At 42.7% G+C, this 17,334-nt stretch overlaps 1 protein-coding gene across 1 annotated transcript in view; it reads left to right on the forward strand.

Moving 5' to 3' along the window:
* Nucleotides 1–17,334, forward strand: part of SLC45A2 (solute carrier family 45 member 2) — a 126,416-nt gene that overhangs the window by 82,191 nt on the left and 26,891 nt on the right. The window contains exon 6 of the mRNA XM_066602470.1: nucleotides 2,156–2,361. Within this exon, the coding sequence (XP_066458567.1) occupies nucleotides 2,156–2,361 (206 nt within the window). The remainder of the gene's footprint in view (nucleotides 1–2,155; nucleotides 2,362–17,334) is intronic.

Consider the following 17,334-nt stretch of genomic DNA (forward strand, 5'->3'; position numbering starts at 1 on the left):
CTATTGTCAATGCTTTCTCGATTGCGCATAAATACTAGTTGTTAGTTAGCCATTCACTCCTGCAAGTCAATAGTCTGTAAAAACAGCCTTTCTGATAACTGCTATCTTGCTAACCATTATCAAAGAGTTCACTCTAGTATAAGAGTATCCCACTCCTTTCTAATTACTCCCATTCATACAGAAAATAATAAAAAGTGCCTGCAGTCCTGATGGTGGACATAGAGCATTCAAAATGTAAGTTCTCTAAGCACTTTTCCATTAGCTGCTGGAAGGTTCCAGATGTGTTGGTTAACCCATAATTGAACTCATGCAGCCCCATAGGTAGGATGAACGCTGTTTTCAGTTTGTCCTTTTCTGTGATAGGCACTTGCCAATATCCACTAGCGAGATCAAGGGGTGAAAAATACTTGGCCTTTCCTAAGGCAGAGACGGACTCCTCTATCCTTGGTAATGGATAGTAATCCTGAAGGGTATAGGCATTCAACCTCTGCTAATCTACACAGAACAGAATACTTCCATAATCTTTCTTTTTCACGAGCACTAATGGGGCTGGCCATGGACTTTGACTACTTTGTATGACCCCTGTATTGAGCATCTGGGTTAACAGGTGCTTCAACTTTTTATACTATAGCAATAACTCTCTCAAATGGGAGCTGCATCTCTGGTTAGTATCTCATGTTGAATCGCATCAGTGCACCCGAAATCTTCATCATGTAGGACAAATGCTGCTTTGAACTGCCACAATAGGTCTTCTTACAGTTGTACAGTTCTAAGATAACTCGCCCATTCGACATCCTTTTCTTCCATGGATACAGCCAAAGTCCACACTTTACTTGAAAAAAGTGTCTTTGACACTGATCCCTTTTTTTACTTCTTATTGGTGCACATAGACTCAGGTGAGTTCAGCCCCACAGCTAGGATAATCCCTTCAAATCCCAAAGGAACACATCGTACGTAAATTTTACCTTCTCGGACAACAGCTAATATTCGGGCAACCAGGGCATCCTTGACTAACTCTCCAAGCTCCACCGGTTCCACCATTACTTTAAATCCTTCTAATACTCAATGTGTCCCAACCTCGGCAATGTCAGGCTGGTCTCATGCCTTGGAGGTAGAGTGAGAACAGCTTTTCCAGGGGTTCTGATAATCCCCGCTGCTCGTTGTCTGTGTATACTCTATGGTAAAACACATGCTAGGATTAGTTGCTGGAAGGCTTTCTGTGTCGGCTGATGGGGAGGGATTTGCTTCCAATAATCGGGTCGCCTCTTAGCGAACATTATCTGCTAATTCATGTAGCATTTTTATACCCAGTATCACAGGGACATCTTCTCGAAGGGTTCGCAGACAATGATTATGCCTTTCTTGCCAATGTCCTGCCCACTTCTTTCTCACTTCTCCCATCCTCAGGAAATTCATGCCCGTTCCAGGGGTGGAGCTTCATTTTGGTGCAAAAACATTTGATGTTCGGATAATTGTTTCATGGGTGTACAAATATTTGTAAATTTATTCGCATTGGCGAGCGCCCCTCTTCTGCTGCTGGATGTTCAGGTGAAGGAAAGGCCAGTTAGCAGTGGGACTGGGGGGTGATGCCATTCAGCTCCAAGCGCCCACTATCCCATCAGTCCCATAGCAGTCACAGGGTCTACCTACATTGGTGGCACGCCACTGAATTATAATGCATTGAGGCAATTAAAGACAATACTTGCAAAAGTTTACATATCCTTCAAAACCATTTCAACAGCGCGAACCGCAAACAAATCTGCATGCTTTAATTCATCTGCGGACGTCCATGTCTTCCTATGGGCAGCTTGAACTGTGGATCGTCTACTTTAAATTCGTCCGTGGACATTGGGTATGCATACAGAAAAAACATCACAAAGCTCCAAGTCTATAAATGACAAGTAAAGAAAAGTATTTACAAAGCTGCCCGTTAGTGATTTTCAATGTTCAGCAGTTACAATCTACCAAACCTAAGAAGAAAAATTTTTCAATTCAGGGGATTGATTACAGAATATTTTTGGAGAAATGAACTGTTATGTGACTGAATACAAATTAATTGGCATCACTATGAGGTTCAAGTGAGTCTATCGAGTAAATATGTGAAGATCTGGATATATTTCTTGCTATTAATTTGACTCCTTAAACCTTTTTGCAGACCTCCAGAAGGCGCTTCTACCCTGCATCGGATTGAAGGGTCTTTATTTCATTGGCTACCTCCTTTTTGGATTAGGAACAGGGTTTATAGGATTGTTCCCCAACGTTTACTCTACGCTGGTCCTGTGTTCCCTCTTTGGGGTGATGTCCAGTACTCTGTATACCGTGCCTTTCAATCTGATCTCTGAGTACCACAGAGAAGAAGAGGTAAGTGACAATAATGTATCTGAATATAAGGGCAGATGTCTCATTGTCGAAAAAACTAGGTATATCCAACACTTCTCATTAACCCCTTAGTGACAGAGCTTTTTTGCTTTTTTCCATTTTTGTTTTTTCCTACTCCCTTTTAAAAAATCGTAGTTCCATTATTTATCCATCGCCGTCGCTGTATGTGGGCTTGTTTTTTGCGGGATGAGTTGTATTTTTCAATGGCACTATTTATTGTACCATATAATTTACTGAAAAACTTTTTAAAAATTCCAAGCGGAGAGAAATGGAAAAAAAAAACGACATTCCACCATCTTTCGCTGAGTCCTGTTTCTACGGTGCACAAACTGCAACAAAAACGACCTGATATTTTTATTCTATGGGTCAGTACAATTACTACGATCCCTCTGCACTGTGACAGCCCTTCAGATATTTGTAGACAGCTGTTAAGTCTCCTCTCCGCCTTCTTCTTTGCAAACTAAACATTCCCAGATCCTTTAACCGTTTCTCATAGGACATAATTTGCAGAGCGCTCACCATCTTGGTAATTCTTCTCTAAACTTGCTCCAGTTTGTGTTACACCTGTCAGCTCATGGTTAATTTTGCCAGCACACCTTGTTCTGTCCAGACAAGCCAGGGTTAACATCTCCTGTGCCTTCCAGTCAGGTTAATTACCCTGCTATGTGTCTGAGTAGTGTGCTGGTGATTGACAGGTCTATCTACCTATCGGCTCCTACCGCCTCCCTATAAGATCTAGCTCATGCTGCCTGGGAGTGGCCGATTATTGTCCAGCCTTTTAGTGCCCTCTGTTTGTATCCTGCTTCTGTCAGCTTGTCCGCTAGACCTTGCTTTTATTTTCAGGTTTTCAGTGTCTGCTGAGTAGTCCAGCTACTCTAACCTGCTGGTAATCTGGCCCTGGTACTTTGTGCCATTTCCTCAGTCTGCTAGCTAGTCTACCTTGTTGTTATCAGCCAGGGTTTTTCAGCCTGCCTCTGTTTGTATCTTGCTTCTGTCAGTTTGTCTGCTAGACCTCGCTGTTATCAGCCAGGCCTTACCATCTGCTTCTGTTCTGTTTGTATTGTTTTGTGTTGGTTCTTGTCATCTGCCTTTCCTGTCATTGCTAGTGGGTAGTAGTCTCTTGCATAGGTACAGCGGTCCCTGCCTGTCCCCCCTAGTAAGCGTAGGGTCAGAGTTGGCAGCTTGGACGTGTCCACCATCAGGGCTATCTCCAGGAAGGGACAGTGGCGTGGGTGTAGATCAGGGAGCCCGGCGCCGAGCATATCTAAGCACCCCACTAGTACCGTAACAGTTTGTCTATGTATTCCAGATGAGGTCTGACCAAGAAAGAGTAGAGGGGGATAATTACCTCACGTGATCTAGACTCTATGCTTCTCTTAATACATCCCAGTATTGTGTTTGCCTTTTGGCTGCTGCATCACATTGTTGACTCATGTTCAGGCTATGATCTATTAGTATACCCAAGTCTTTTTCACATGTGCTGCTGCTTAGCCAAATTCCTCCCATTCTATATGTGCTTTTTTCATTTTTCTTGCCCAGATGTAGGACTTTGCATTTCTCCTTGTTAAATACCATTCTATTAGTCGCCACCCACTAACGCCTCTTGTGAAGACTGTCTATCTTTATTTTGGTATGAAGGTAGGGGACCAGAATAAGTCATTGGCTCCACATATATGTTGCAACTATTGTTCAGTTAAACTACGAGAATGGCTGAAAAATAAAAAAATGATCTATGGCTGTTGCTGTGCCTATGGTTTGGTGGGAGCCTACAAACCATAGAGATGACTGCTGTTTCTGCTTGACTCCGCCTATAAAGGCAGAATTGTTAATGAAGAAAACAAGAACAGTTCAATACCCAAATCTTTCATCTGCTATTTAACCTATTCCACATTCAGATAGTTTACCAGTTCCTACTCCACCCCAACATTATGAGCTTGAAGTAGAAAATGAAGAAAGTGTGGGAAAAGAAGAACCCAACAAGCCTTCCACATCCCATGACCCTGACTTTGAGGTAAAAAGATGATACACCCTCAGACTGAGTCAAGCGGAATTGAGTGATCTCATTCGAGACCTTGACTTGTCAAAGGAGAAGGCGGAACTTCTAGGGTCAAGACTACAGCAATGGAATCTTCTCCAACGTGATGTCAGGGTCTCACAGTACAGAGAACATCAGAGGGATCTGCTTACTATTTTTGAGAAGAAAAACAATCTGGCTGTTTGCTGCAACGTTAATGGCTTGATGAAATGTTTGAATTTGAACCATGATCCAACTAAATGGAGGCTACTCATAGACACCTCCAAGCTTAGTTTGAAAGCTATATTACTTCACAATGGCAACCATCTTTCTTCTATTCCTGCTGGTCATGCAGTTCACATGACGGAGACTTATGCAAACATGATAGCCCTCCTCGACTCAATCAAATATGCTGAACACAAGTAGAAAATCTGTGGTGATCTAAAAGTCATTGCTGCACTCTTAGGAGTGCAACTGGGGTACACTAAACACTGTTGCTTTTTATGTATGTGGGACAGTAGGGATAGGAAATCACATTACATTCAAGCGGCCTGGCCTGCAAGAAATCTTGACTCTACCGAGAAAAATGTCGTAGCCAAGCCTTTCATGGACCCAAAAGATGATGTTCTTCCACCCCTTCATATGAAGCTGGGTTTGATAAAAAACTTTGTCAGGTATGAACCACGAAGGACAAGCATTTAAGTACTTAAGAGACAAATCTCCTAGATTGAGTGATGCAAAGGTTAAGGAAGGTATTTTTGTTGGGCTACAAATTCGACAACTTGTAAAGGATCCTGCGTTTGACCAGGTTTTACAGGGAAAAGAAAAGGAAGCTTGGCAAGTCTTAAAGGGAGTTATTCATGGATTCTTAGGCAGCAAAAGAGATGATAACTACACTCGGTTGGTGACAGTACTTCTGGAAAATACCATCTACTCGGATGCAACATGTCCCTTAAAATCCATTTTCTCCACTCCCTCCTGGACTTTTCCCCTCTTAGTTGTGGAGCTGTCAGTGATGAACACGGAGAAAGATTCCACGAGCATATTTCTGTAATGGAACAAAGATATTAGGGCTCTTGGAATGAAGCAATGCTTGCAGATTACTGCTGGTGTGTGTGTGTAGGGATGCTCACTTACAAGAGGCAAGCCAAAAGAAAACAATCTCATGAAGTCACCACATGATTCTCTTCATACCGAACTACCTGCCAGGAATTCTTCCATCAATTTAGAACTCTTGGAATGTAACTGCCATTAAAAAAAAATTTGAAATGCACTTTCAATGTTAGTATATGTAATTAAAATGTATTTTCTCTTAATCCGTTAAAATAACATACTTCCACTTACTGTATATCACAGAAACTGGAGCTAATAACATTTTTTCTTTGTCATATTAGTTTTTCCTCACCATCTCTTTGCTTATAGATAGCCTGCATTCTTTTATTCCCCCAATAGCACAAGGAAGATTAGCTGATGTTACATCTACTTTCTGAGAGGAAACAGATACAAAATAGGAATTTAAAAGTTTGGCCTTCTCAACATCATTCTTAACCAATTCACCATTTTCATCTTGTAAGCATCCAATAGCATCTTTGACTTTTCTTTTGCTTTTGACATACCCCCAAAATCCTTTTTTATTGCTTTTGGCATCTGTTGCAAGCCTCAATTCATTATTAGCTTAGGCTTTTCTGACACTTGCCCTACATTCTGCAGAACATATTATATTCTTCTTTAGATATTATTCCGCCCCCTCTTTCCAGTTTGTAAACATATTTTTCTTCCTTTTTAACATGTCTGCAAGTTTTGTGTTCATTCATCCTGGTCTCTTTAAATGCCTCCCACTCTTCCTTCTTTTAACGATTGTTAACGATTGTGCTTTGAGAATCTCATTTTGCAATATTTCCCAACCTTCTTGGACATTTCTGTCCTTAAGAACATCCAGCCATTGGATTCTTCCTTCCCTCTTTCTGAGTGCATTAAAATCTGCCTTTCTGAAATCCAACCTTGAGGTCTGAGTTTTCTCAGGTCTTCCTCCCCTTGTTATCCAAAATTCAAGGATAGCATGATCACTGCCTCCTAAGGTCCCAGCCACCCTTACTTCCTCAACTATTTCCTCCGTGTTGGTAGAAATTAGGTCATAGATAGCAGAGCCCCTTGTTTTCTCTTCCACCTTTTGGAGATAAAGTTGTCAGCGAGAGCGGATAAGAATTAGTTGGATCCATTACTTTTACCTGAGAGAGATTTCCAACAAATGTCTGTATAGGTAAAATCTCCCATAATCACTATGTCATGCTTTTTGGAGAGCTTGGCCATCTGATGTAGATAGAGTTCATCCATATCTTCTGCTTGTCCAGGTGGCCTATAGTAAATGCCTACAACAGTGTTCTTTCATATTTTGTTGTTTTATTCTGTATTTTTTTCTACTTATTTATGTAATTATTCTTTTTACCATCTATGTCCCCTATGATGTCATATAAGACCTCTGGGGGACAGTCACATGTTTTTTGTTACTTGTACTTATTTCTTTTTTCCTGTACTTGGGGCATCCATAGCAGCCCCAGTTACAATAGTCACTAGCAGAACTGATCAAGATCAGCTAGGACCCTGCAGCTCTACTGTGCCAGAGGATCCCAGCGGTCACGTGATCGCCGGCTCGCGTAGTGGAAGTTATACTTCCACTTTCACTTCTTAGTACTACCTCCTAAGGGCGCCCACCCACTGGCGATTTTTTTCCCTGCGAAATTCGCAGCATTTTTTTCTCTGCAGGGGTCTATGGGACTTGTAATGTTAAAATCGCGATCGCGCAAAATCGCGATTTCGCGGTAAATTGCGATTTTGCGCGATCGCGATTTTAACATTACAAGTCCCATAGACCACTGCAGAGAAAAAAATGCTGCGAATTTCGCAGGGAAAAAAATCGCCAGTGGGTGGGCGCCCTAATACTAGGGAAAGAAGGCAGAAGGGCTTAAAAACCACTCTGGCCTTCTCCTTTGGGTTCTCAGCTGTGACTAACAGCTGACAACCCAACCTGCTTCTGATTGATTGCAGAAGCAGGTACTTAAGGCCTCCTGCCCACGGCCGGTTTGGATTCCGACTGCGAAATCTCACAGCGGAATCAGACCCGGCGCCCCCCAGAGACCCTATACTCACCTGTCCAGATTCACCACAAGTGTCTCAGCCTGCTAGCCAGTACAGATGTGCAGTGCAGGGCATGACGCTCCAGTGCTGGACTGTGATGTGGATTTTTGCGATACTTCCATGATGGAGGCCTTCCATTGACTGCAATGGAAGCCATCCGTGCGATTTCTTCCGCTGCGATTCTCCCCTGCAAGCGGAAAATCGCAGCTGATTTCCATTCGTGGACAGGGAAGAATCATTTAAGACAGTATGTCTATGGATGGACATTGCTGCGGAATTCGCGGTGGGTGTCTGGCCGTGAATTCCGCAGCGGTAATCCATCTGTGGGCATTCGGCCTTAATCCCCCGCCATATATTTACAATCAGCTGGAATTGAAGCCCAGGACCAAGCGCCGTAAATTTACAGTGCTTGGTCCTTAATGGGTTAAATTTATGTGATGTACATCCCACTTATTGCTAACAAGAGTACATTCAGTAACATAAATGATACAATTATAAATGATTTAATATAAAGATTCTGGGATGTTGTAAAGGAAGAAAATGTCGGTTTGTATTACTAAAGCTCACAGACCGCATCTAGGCCACATCTGAAACAACCTTTAGTCATGCGCCAATTCTGAGACGTCAAAGTACTGTTGTTACTGCATTAGAACATTATGTCACTAAGAGAGCATCCCATGTGGCTGGCGAATCAAAAAGACTCCCACATTTGAATATCCTGAATCTTCTTTGGTTCAGTGGAACGATAGACTCTACATGTTCACTTGATTTGATGCAGCTGATAATCTCCTTTGAACACAAGAAACTTAATTAAATACCTTGATTCAGTCATCCAGGGAACTCAATCTTCACTACAAGTATATCAAATTCATAAAGATTATATGGCATTGCACAAATCCTTACAAGATACGATCCTCTAGTTTAGAGAGGTTATTACTTCTATCCAAAAATCCAAATTTGAACGGGATATATGTGACTAATAGGGCTCATTCACACGAGCGCATATACGCCACGTATTAACGGTGGCGTATATCCGCCGACCGGGTGTTTTTGCGCACTCGTCTAGAGCTAGTTTACGCTTTCTCGCCATGCACACGGAGAGTAGTGACGTATGAGCGAAAATACGGCAAAGCGTTAAGGCCCTTTTAGACACAACGAGAATTTTTCAAAGGCGTCTTTTGAGCGATTCTCATTCTGTCTAGCTTGCTAGAATTGAGGGATCAGCTGGTTGAGCTGATAACATTCTCTGTGCCTGTGTCCTGCTGTGAATTCACAGCAGGGCGCGAGCTGTAAGAGCAGAGAACGCTACAGCTGTTTACATATGCAAAGCAGCTGTATTCTATTAGCCACTGAGGCTGTGTCCCGCTCTGCCTGTATATTCTATAGTAGCTATTTAGCTACTATAAAGTATGCAGAGATGATCGCTCAAAACTTTCACTCTATCGTTTGAGCGACTTATGAGCAATCATCTATCAGTGTCAATGGGGCTTTAGGGAAAAGCTGCGGGGAAAGGGTTAATTGTAATGGTCCCGCCCTCAAAGTGTAGCTGATAAAAGTGCGTGCTAGCTCAATTCACTTTCTCTTGTTCATGGCGTCCACCGCCGTATTTTGCCCAGAACATAAACCCAGAGCTATCTTTTTCACCTTTGAGCGTATATGCGCCGACAGCGTATGTTTTTTTTTAATTTCGTGCTGCCGGCGTATTTACGCACCGTATATTCGCCCATGTGAACGCTTGCATTGAGCAGCTAGGGCTCTAATCTGTGCGTAAAATCGCCCCGGTCTAAGTACACGGCGTATATGCGCTCATGTGAATGAGCCCCTAGACTAATGCTGTGTATAATTGGCGCTTGCAGCGCACAACACCTAACAAGAAGCCAGAATCTATTTTAAAGAAATCTAATGCCCACAGCAAAAATGTGCGTTTTTCTTCTTCCAATCAGGATATGTCTGATGTTCACACTGATTTTTTAGATACAGATGATTCTTCCAATTATTTTGTGGCTTCCAATAAACATAAAGCTTGTTCCTATTCAGCTCACCAGACTCATGTTTCTTCTGCAAACACCCAAGCGCTCTGCCAAAAAACCATCAGAAAATGACAACGGAGAACCAGTAGAAAAATGAAATATAAGCCCTACCCCGAAAATTAGCTTCTCTACGTGGAAAAAAAAAAGGAATACTCGCCCAGCAGGTGCCGTCTGGGTCCGTCACGCTGGTCTCCGCAGTTCCAAGCAGGCTTCCTTGCAGTTCTCAGTGCCGGCAGACTATCACTTGCTGGTAACAGGGTTTGTAAACCCCGCCTCAAGCAAGCAAATACTCTGACTGGTTCTCGAGCACTATGGCTCAGCCAATCGCTCCGCCGCTCAATGAAGTCATTGCAGCAAGTGATCTTCTGCTGGCGCTGAGAACTGCAAGGAAGCCTGCTGGATCTGCGGAGACGAGCGAGAGGAACCCGGACGGCGCCTGCTAGGTAAGTATAAGACATCCCTGAAAATAAGACCCTGTGCCTCTTCTGGGGCAAAAATTAATATAAGACAAGGTCTTTTTATCGGGGAAACACGGTAGTTGTTAATTTAGCAGCAGACATTTTGAATTCTGCAAAGGTATCTATTTTTTCGAAGGGTCTTAATTTTGCATCCCCTGTAATAGGAACCTGTATCAGACAATCAAAGATGTCAATAAATGTACACAACTATTACCTGTGAAGAAACATTTTTCCAATATTCCTACTACAGAAAACACTGCTCCAGATATTCCATCACTTCGGATCAAGTTAATTTTTTAATAGCACTGGATAACGAGCTATACCTTTTGGAAATTATGTTTGATGGACAATTAACTACTTTCGCTCTAATCTATTTACAAGATGAGCTCGTTTCCCTGTGGATGAGTTTTCTACAAGCATTAATAAATCAAAAATATCCAATCCAGATTTCTATCCTCTCCAAACAAGAACTTCACTTACGGACTCATTCAACTGGAAAAAAAGCCTACCAATTTATATTCCAAATGTAACAAAATACATAATATATCAGTAAACTAAAGAAAAGCACTGGAAGATACTGCTCTCAATCCTTCTATTATAGTCCAGCCGGCAGATAAGGACGGTTCTATTGGGATACTTGCCAAAGCTTCATATGAACATGAAGTACTTATATTGTATCAAGCATCTCCACTCAACATTGAGCCAACAGAAACATTTAAAATTGCTTTATGTAATTGTTACAAGAAGGTTTATCCTCAGGGAAAATAGACCAAAAACTATCTGATCATTTGTTGGTATACTCTCGGGTCTGCCCTGTATTCCATGCATTACCCAAAACTCATAAAAACGTCTTTCCTCCTCCCTTATGCCCAATTATAGCTAGTAATGGCTGATGCTACAATAGTTGGCAGCCACAACAGCTGGTAGCCTACATTAAAGATACCAAGGCTCTGTTACAGGTTTTAGATGAATCAGAATGGTCTGCTCACCATTCTTGGATTACCAGAGATGTTTCCTCTCTTTATACAGTTATTCCACATAGTGGAGCCATAAATGCCCTCAGACATCATCTGGATTCCTATAGCAACTCTACATGTTACATCTTTTTAACTTAAAATTTTTGTTTGACAAAACAAAAAAAATATTTAAATTTGTGGTTGCCCCATTGGTGCATCATTCTCCCCATCCCTGACTAATCTCTATATATCTCTATGGGAGGAGTCTTGTCTATATGCTTCCCATAACCTGTTTCTGCAAAAGCTCCATTGGTATGAGAGATATCTAGACGACCTCATCATCATCTGGCAGGATTCCCTCAGTTTGGTTTCTGATTTTGTTTCCTATCTCAATAATAATAGTTTTGGTCTCTCTTGTCTTTTCTGTCTCTCTTTTTTATATCGTCCTCATTGAAGATCCTTTATCAAACAAAATTAATACTAAATTGTATAGTAAGTCCGATGAACGGGCATGTTCATCATAAAAGTAGTGTTGTGGTATTTCTGATAGGTTGCGCCATTGCGATTACCACAGTAGGATCATAAACAGGGCCAAAAATATAGCAGCATCAAAACCTACATATGACTATTTGGCACAATCTAAATGACAATTCAATTGTTGGACACAGTTCAGACAACACCAGAAACACCCTGATACTACATCAGGAGGGATAGCTAACACTAGGGAAGAGAGAGAGAGAAGGGATTCAAAAAGATCTAGAAAAGCTTGAACGGTGGTTGGCAACTAACCGAATGGTATTTAACAACGAGAAATGCAAAGTCCTACATCTGGGCAAGAAAAATGAAAAATGCACACACAAAATGGGAGGAGTTGGGCTAAGCAGCAGCACATGTGAAAAAGATTTGGGTATACTAATAGATCATCGACTGAACATGAGTCAACAATGTGATGCAGCAGCCAAAAGGCAAACACAATTCTGGGATGTATTAAGAGAAGCATAGAGTCTAGATCACGTGAGGTCATTATCCCCCTCTACTCTTCCTTAGTCAGACCTCATCTGGAATACTGTGTCCAGTTCTGGGCACCCCACTTTAGAAAAGACAGACAAACTGGAACAAGTTCAGAGAAGAGATACCAAGATGGTGAGCGGTCTGCAAATCATGTCCTATGAGGAACGGTTAAAGGATTTGGGAATGTTTAGCTTGCAAAAAAGAAGGGTGAGAGGAGACTTAATAGCTGTCTACAGATATCTGCAGGGCTGTCACAGTGCAGAGGGATCAGCCCTATTCTCATTTGCACGAGGAAAGACTAGAAGCAATGGGATGAAACTGAAAGGGAGGAGACACAGATTAGATATTAGAAGACACTTTCTGACAGTGAGGATGATCAATGAGTGGAACTGGTTACCACGGGAGGTGGGGAGTTCTTCTTCAATGAAAGTGTTCAAACAAAGGCTGGACAGACATCTGTCTGGGATGATTTAGTGATCCTGCACTGAGCAGGGGGTTGGACCCAATGACCCTGGAAGTCTCTTCCAACTCTACTAGTCTATAATTCTATTATCTAATTTTTCTTTAGTTTTTTTTTTTATTTTTTACTTTTTAGTGTGGATTTTTAGACATTAAACAAATTATACTAAAACATCTCCTTACTCTTATGCAGATTGATTCCTTCACCCGAATTCTCCAGCCAGGTGACAAATTTGTTGCCAAGAAAAAGCGTTGAATAGGCAACATGATAGCTCCTAGCGTATAGAACAATATTACTTTGACATCTCAAAACTGGCTCATGACTGTTTCAAGCAATCCGTCAGATGTACATCACGTAAAATAAAACTACATATTGCTGAGCATATGCCTGGCTCTAATCCCTCCTCAGGTATATTGAGACCTTCCCTATCTGCAATATCCAGAGGGTTTTTTTTTAAATCCACCAAGGGAACATATACTTTTAAAGTCACTGGCATTGAAAGGGTGTTCTGCCCAGCAAGAGGTGGAAATTGGTATATATATATATATATATATATACCATCTCCTAGATGTTTCAATGCCAGTGTGAAGGTGATGCTTATATATGCTTTCATACAATCCATACTTATTGAAAGAGTCCCATGTCAGCAAACTGATTTTCTGTAATACTGTATCTAGGTCTCTATTCACTGCAGCTTGATTGCTTCTGATTAGTAATTGAGTCATAACCATTATGACAACTACATCATGAAAGGCATCCCATTGACTCTTACCTGCTATGTCAAGTTTCTGTTCCTTTTACAAGAAAATATATAGCACAGTTCATAACACTGTTCTTGCCACCAAAAAACAACAGAAACCAGATATGATGGAGCCTAATGGTGGCCGTATAAATTAGATACAGATTGGCTGAACCTGCCAGTTGTGGCAGAATCACCCAATCATTTGATCTGTATGGAGGCCTCCTCACTCTGCTGTTGAGGGAAATAAGGATCTGTTAGTTGGACTTCCTGATCCTTATTTTCTCAGGGGATACTGTAAGCCACAGACAGAGGTGTCTGGAGGGAGCAGAAGTGCCTGGAGGGAGCAGAAACGCCTGGAGGGAGATGAGATGACTGGCGGGAGCAGAGGTGCCTGGCTGGAGCAGAGGTGCCTGGAGGGGGCAGGAATGCCTAGAGGTAGCAGTGGTGCCTGGAGGGAGCAGTGGTGCCTGGAGGGAGCAGTGGTGCCTGGAGGGATCAGAGGTGCCTGGAGGGAGCAGAGGTGCCTAGAGGAAACAGAGGTGCCTGGAGAGAACAGAGGTGCCTGGAGAGAACAGAGGTGCCTGGAGAGAACAGAGGTGCCTGGAGAGAACAGAGGTGCCTCGAGGGAGCAGAGGTGCCTGGAGGGAACAAAGGCGCCGGGAGGGAACAGAGGTGCCTGGAGGGAACAAAGGTGTCTGGCGGGAGCAGAGGTGCCTGGAGGGAGCAGAGGTGCCTGGAGGGAGCAGATGTGTTTGAAGGGAGCAGAGGTGTCTTGAGGGAACAGAAGTGTCTGAAGGTATCTGGAAGGAGTAGAGGTGCCTGGGGGGAGCAGAGGTGTCTGGAGGGATTGGCGGTGTCTGCAGGGAGCGGAGGGGCCTGAAGGGAGCGGAGGCTTTGGAGAGAGCGGAGGCATCTGGAGAGAGCAGAGGCACCTGCAGGGAGCAGGAGTCCAGAGAGATAACTGTTCAGATGAAAGCTATATAATGTGTGTGGGAAAGCTTATACTCCTACAGGAATTACAAAAAGGATGGCACAATTCATGCTATTTTTTGTTATTACAGCTCAGCTCCTTAATAAGAAGACTCCTTTTTTTGTCATCTTATGTAACATCTAACAATTGCTTTGAGCTGTTCGTCTACACATTTGTTGACCTCCTGTCTGCCCTTAACTCAGCTTGAATTTTGTGAAGCACTTCAATTTATCATGATAAAAAAAACAATACATTCGTGTGCTCTCTGTGAAAAAGGGTGGTATGCTTGGGGGTTTTTTGGATTCTTTTTTTCCAGATATACTAAACAACCAGATAGCAATATTTATAAGTATGAACAAGGTATTGATTTTTACTTTGGCCAGAATACATAAGCTCACAAGCCCACACCAAGGATCATTGTTGTCTTTTGAATCCTTACACTAACAAGACAACTACAACAAAGGAAAGTGGGTCTCTGCCTACAAGCTGCATGATCGTCCCGACAGGGATGGTCACACGCTGGAACCTAGGGACCAACTGTTTCGCCCTAGGTGGTAATAAGCAGGAGCATCAGACAAGGGAAAAACAGCAAAAAAACACACTGAACTGGACAGTTCACACCTAGTGTAGTCAACCCCTACAGACATACACAGAACACAACCCTGTTCAACACCAAGTGACTGCAACACAAAAGGACACCACACAAAACAAGTCATAATCATAGCCTAGTGTAGTCCATACACTGAACGGGACATTGTTCACACCTACAGTCTGCTCACCTCACAGACAGAAAGAAACCCAACTCAGAATCTCATGCATGCATAGATAAACAGTAGCTAGTTCAAGTGTCCACACTCAAAGAAAGGGGAAAAAGCGTCAGACACCAATCTAACGTAAAAGGAACCTCGTGTCCGATATCACCCACCAGACAACATATAGGACGTCCAATGTCTGGAGGCCGCATCTGATAAAAGGGAAGGGAGAAGGGGCTGCAAAACATGTAGACAGGGAGATCGGGTGTCCAGACCATCTTCAGGGAAGGTGGAGGAAACAACTCAAACAAGCAGCATGAATGACAGCAAGTACTAAGATGGAATGATGTAACTTCTAGCAAAAGGGGCAGGAACTTATCTGCACAGACTGGTGTTGGTTGATTGGCTGGAGCGATCCACACACCCAGCCAGCTCAGTTATCCCTACCTGAGGAAGTATACTCATGGAAACCCATAGAACTATAGGTCCCAGGAGCAACACATGACAGGCACATTCCCCAGCAGCCCTCACCTTTCTATACCACTGGTAGTCCACATTCATATAGCTTGTATGATCTAATTCATCTTGTATTAACAGAACTTTATGAATGTCAAATTATCAGATGGTGATAGGAAAGTACAGATGTAGCAGCGGCAACACAGAAGTTTGGTGTGCTACATTTGTAGTGCAGACCACATGGCACTCTGCAGCTGCGCTACACAAATTTCAAAGTGCAGGCACTGCCATTGGTTGTTGGTTCTGACTTTCTGAGCTCATCTTGCTGGTCTGTGTTACAAACAAGTTCCAGACTATCAGTATTTATGGACTATCAGATTCCAGATTAAAATAACTTTACTGGGTTTCATTTGAGCATTTTTTTTAGGTTTTCTTCTCTGTTCAGTTGACATTATTAGTTCTGTGCATGAGCTTTCTAAGAAGCGGGCAGATATCGGGTAAGGCTATTAGCGATGCTCCCTCTCTTGCCTTTCATCTCCTGTCCCACAGGACAGTCAGTGCCAGGAGACTGTAGACGGGTCAGGCGAGGAGATTAGCATTTAGAGTACTACAAATCAAGTAATTCAGTGTAATCCCTCGTCCAGGTATTATGTCTACTGATAGCATTGGACGCATGCCACCGGCTATCAGAGCCCTGCGAGATTCACTGAATACAGGAGTTTAGCAGAAAAGGATAGAAAGAAGCACGTACAGTAGGAGATTTGGCATATACGGATGGATATTTCGCATTGTTTTTCTATACTTAGAATTAAAGGGGTTGTGCCAAAATGCAGCTGACCACGCTGAGTCCCACACACAGCAACCAGCTGATTTATGACTCTGCAGAATGCCTGATATTTCCTGCAGGGGTCATATAGTATTATAGGGCTACCATTCACATGGCAGAAGGTCTGTCGGAAAGGGAGCCGCTCCTTCTGAGTGGTTCTCCAATATGAACTTAGAGGTGGGCCCGGAGTGGGAAGCCCTGCTCTGTGAGGTTAATATGCCCTAATAGAATATATGAACAGGGAATGCCAGCTTGGCACAACCCCTTTAAGTATTTGTAGATGGAAGGTCTTATTAGACAACATAGGGAGAGATTCGCTATTAACCCTTCTATTAAACCTCAGTAACATAGTATATTAGGCTGAAAGAAGACAATGTCCATCCAGTTCAGCCTGTCCCCCCCCCCCCTTGTTGATCTAGAGGAAGGCAACCCCCCCCCCCCAAACAATAAGGCAGAAGCCAATTTAGCCCACAAGAGGGAAAAAATTCCTTCCCGACTCCATAATGGCAGTCAGGATAATCCCTGGATCAACGTTTTGAAAGTTTCTACTGACTCAAAGAACCGGATCAACAACTCCGCTGGTTATTTATTGTCTATATCCTGTAATATCATAGTGCTCTAGAAAGGCATCTAGTCCCCTCTTAAACTCCTCTATGGATTTTGCCATCACCACGTCCTTAGGCAGAGAGTTCCACAGTCTAACTGATCTTACAGTAAAGAACCCTCTTCTATGTTGGTGATGGAATCTTCTTTCCTCTAGACGTAGAGGATGCCCCCTTGTTACTGTTGCACTCTTGCATATAAACAGATCATGGTAGGTATCCTATTCGGGGATTTAAAAATCATGTGATTACTTGTCGATCCTTATCATTTACCTTGTTACGTGCAGGTATTTGTCTCTGTTCACATGTGTTTTGGAGTTTAGAGAGTCTGTTCCAGATTCTGTCCATCCTATAAGAACAACCAGTACCTTGGTAGGACACAACAGACCCCATTGTTAGACAGTGGTATACGTCATGTAACCGACCCAGTACTACTTCATGGTTTCCGTTTATAACAGAAATCATAATGCAAATTTCAATTGACCCTCAGAATTGTGAAGGTCCCAGTCATACACTTCCGCTTCACTCATTTCATTTCTATCA

The sequence above is a fragment of the Eleutherodactylus coqui genome, chromosome 5 (assembly GCF_035609145.1).
Source record: "Eleutherodactylus coqui strain aEleCoq1 chromosome 5, aEleCoq1.hap1, whole genome shotgun sequence".
Taxonomy (NCBI): domain Eukaryota; kingdom Metazoa; phylum Chordata; class Amphibia; order Anura; family Eleutherodactylidae; genus Eleutherodactylus; species Eleutherodactylus coqui.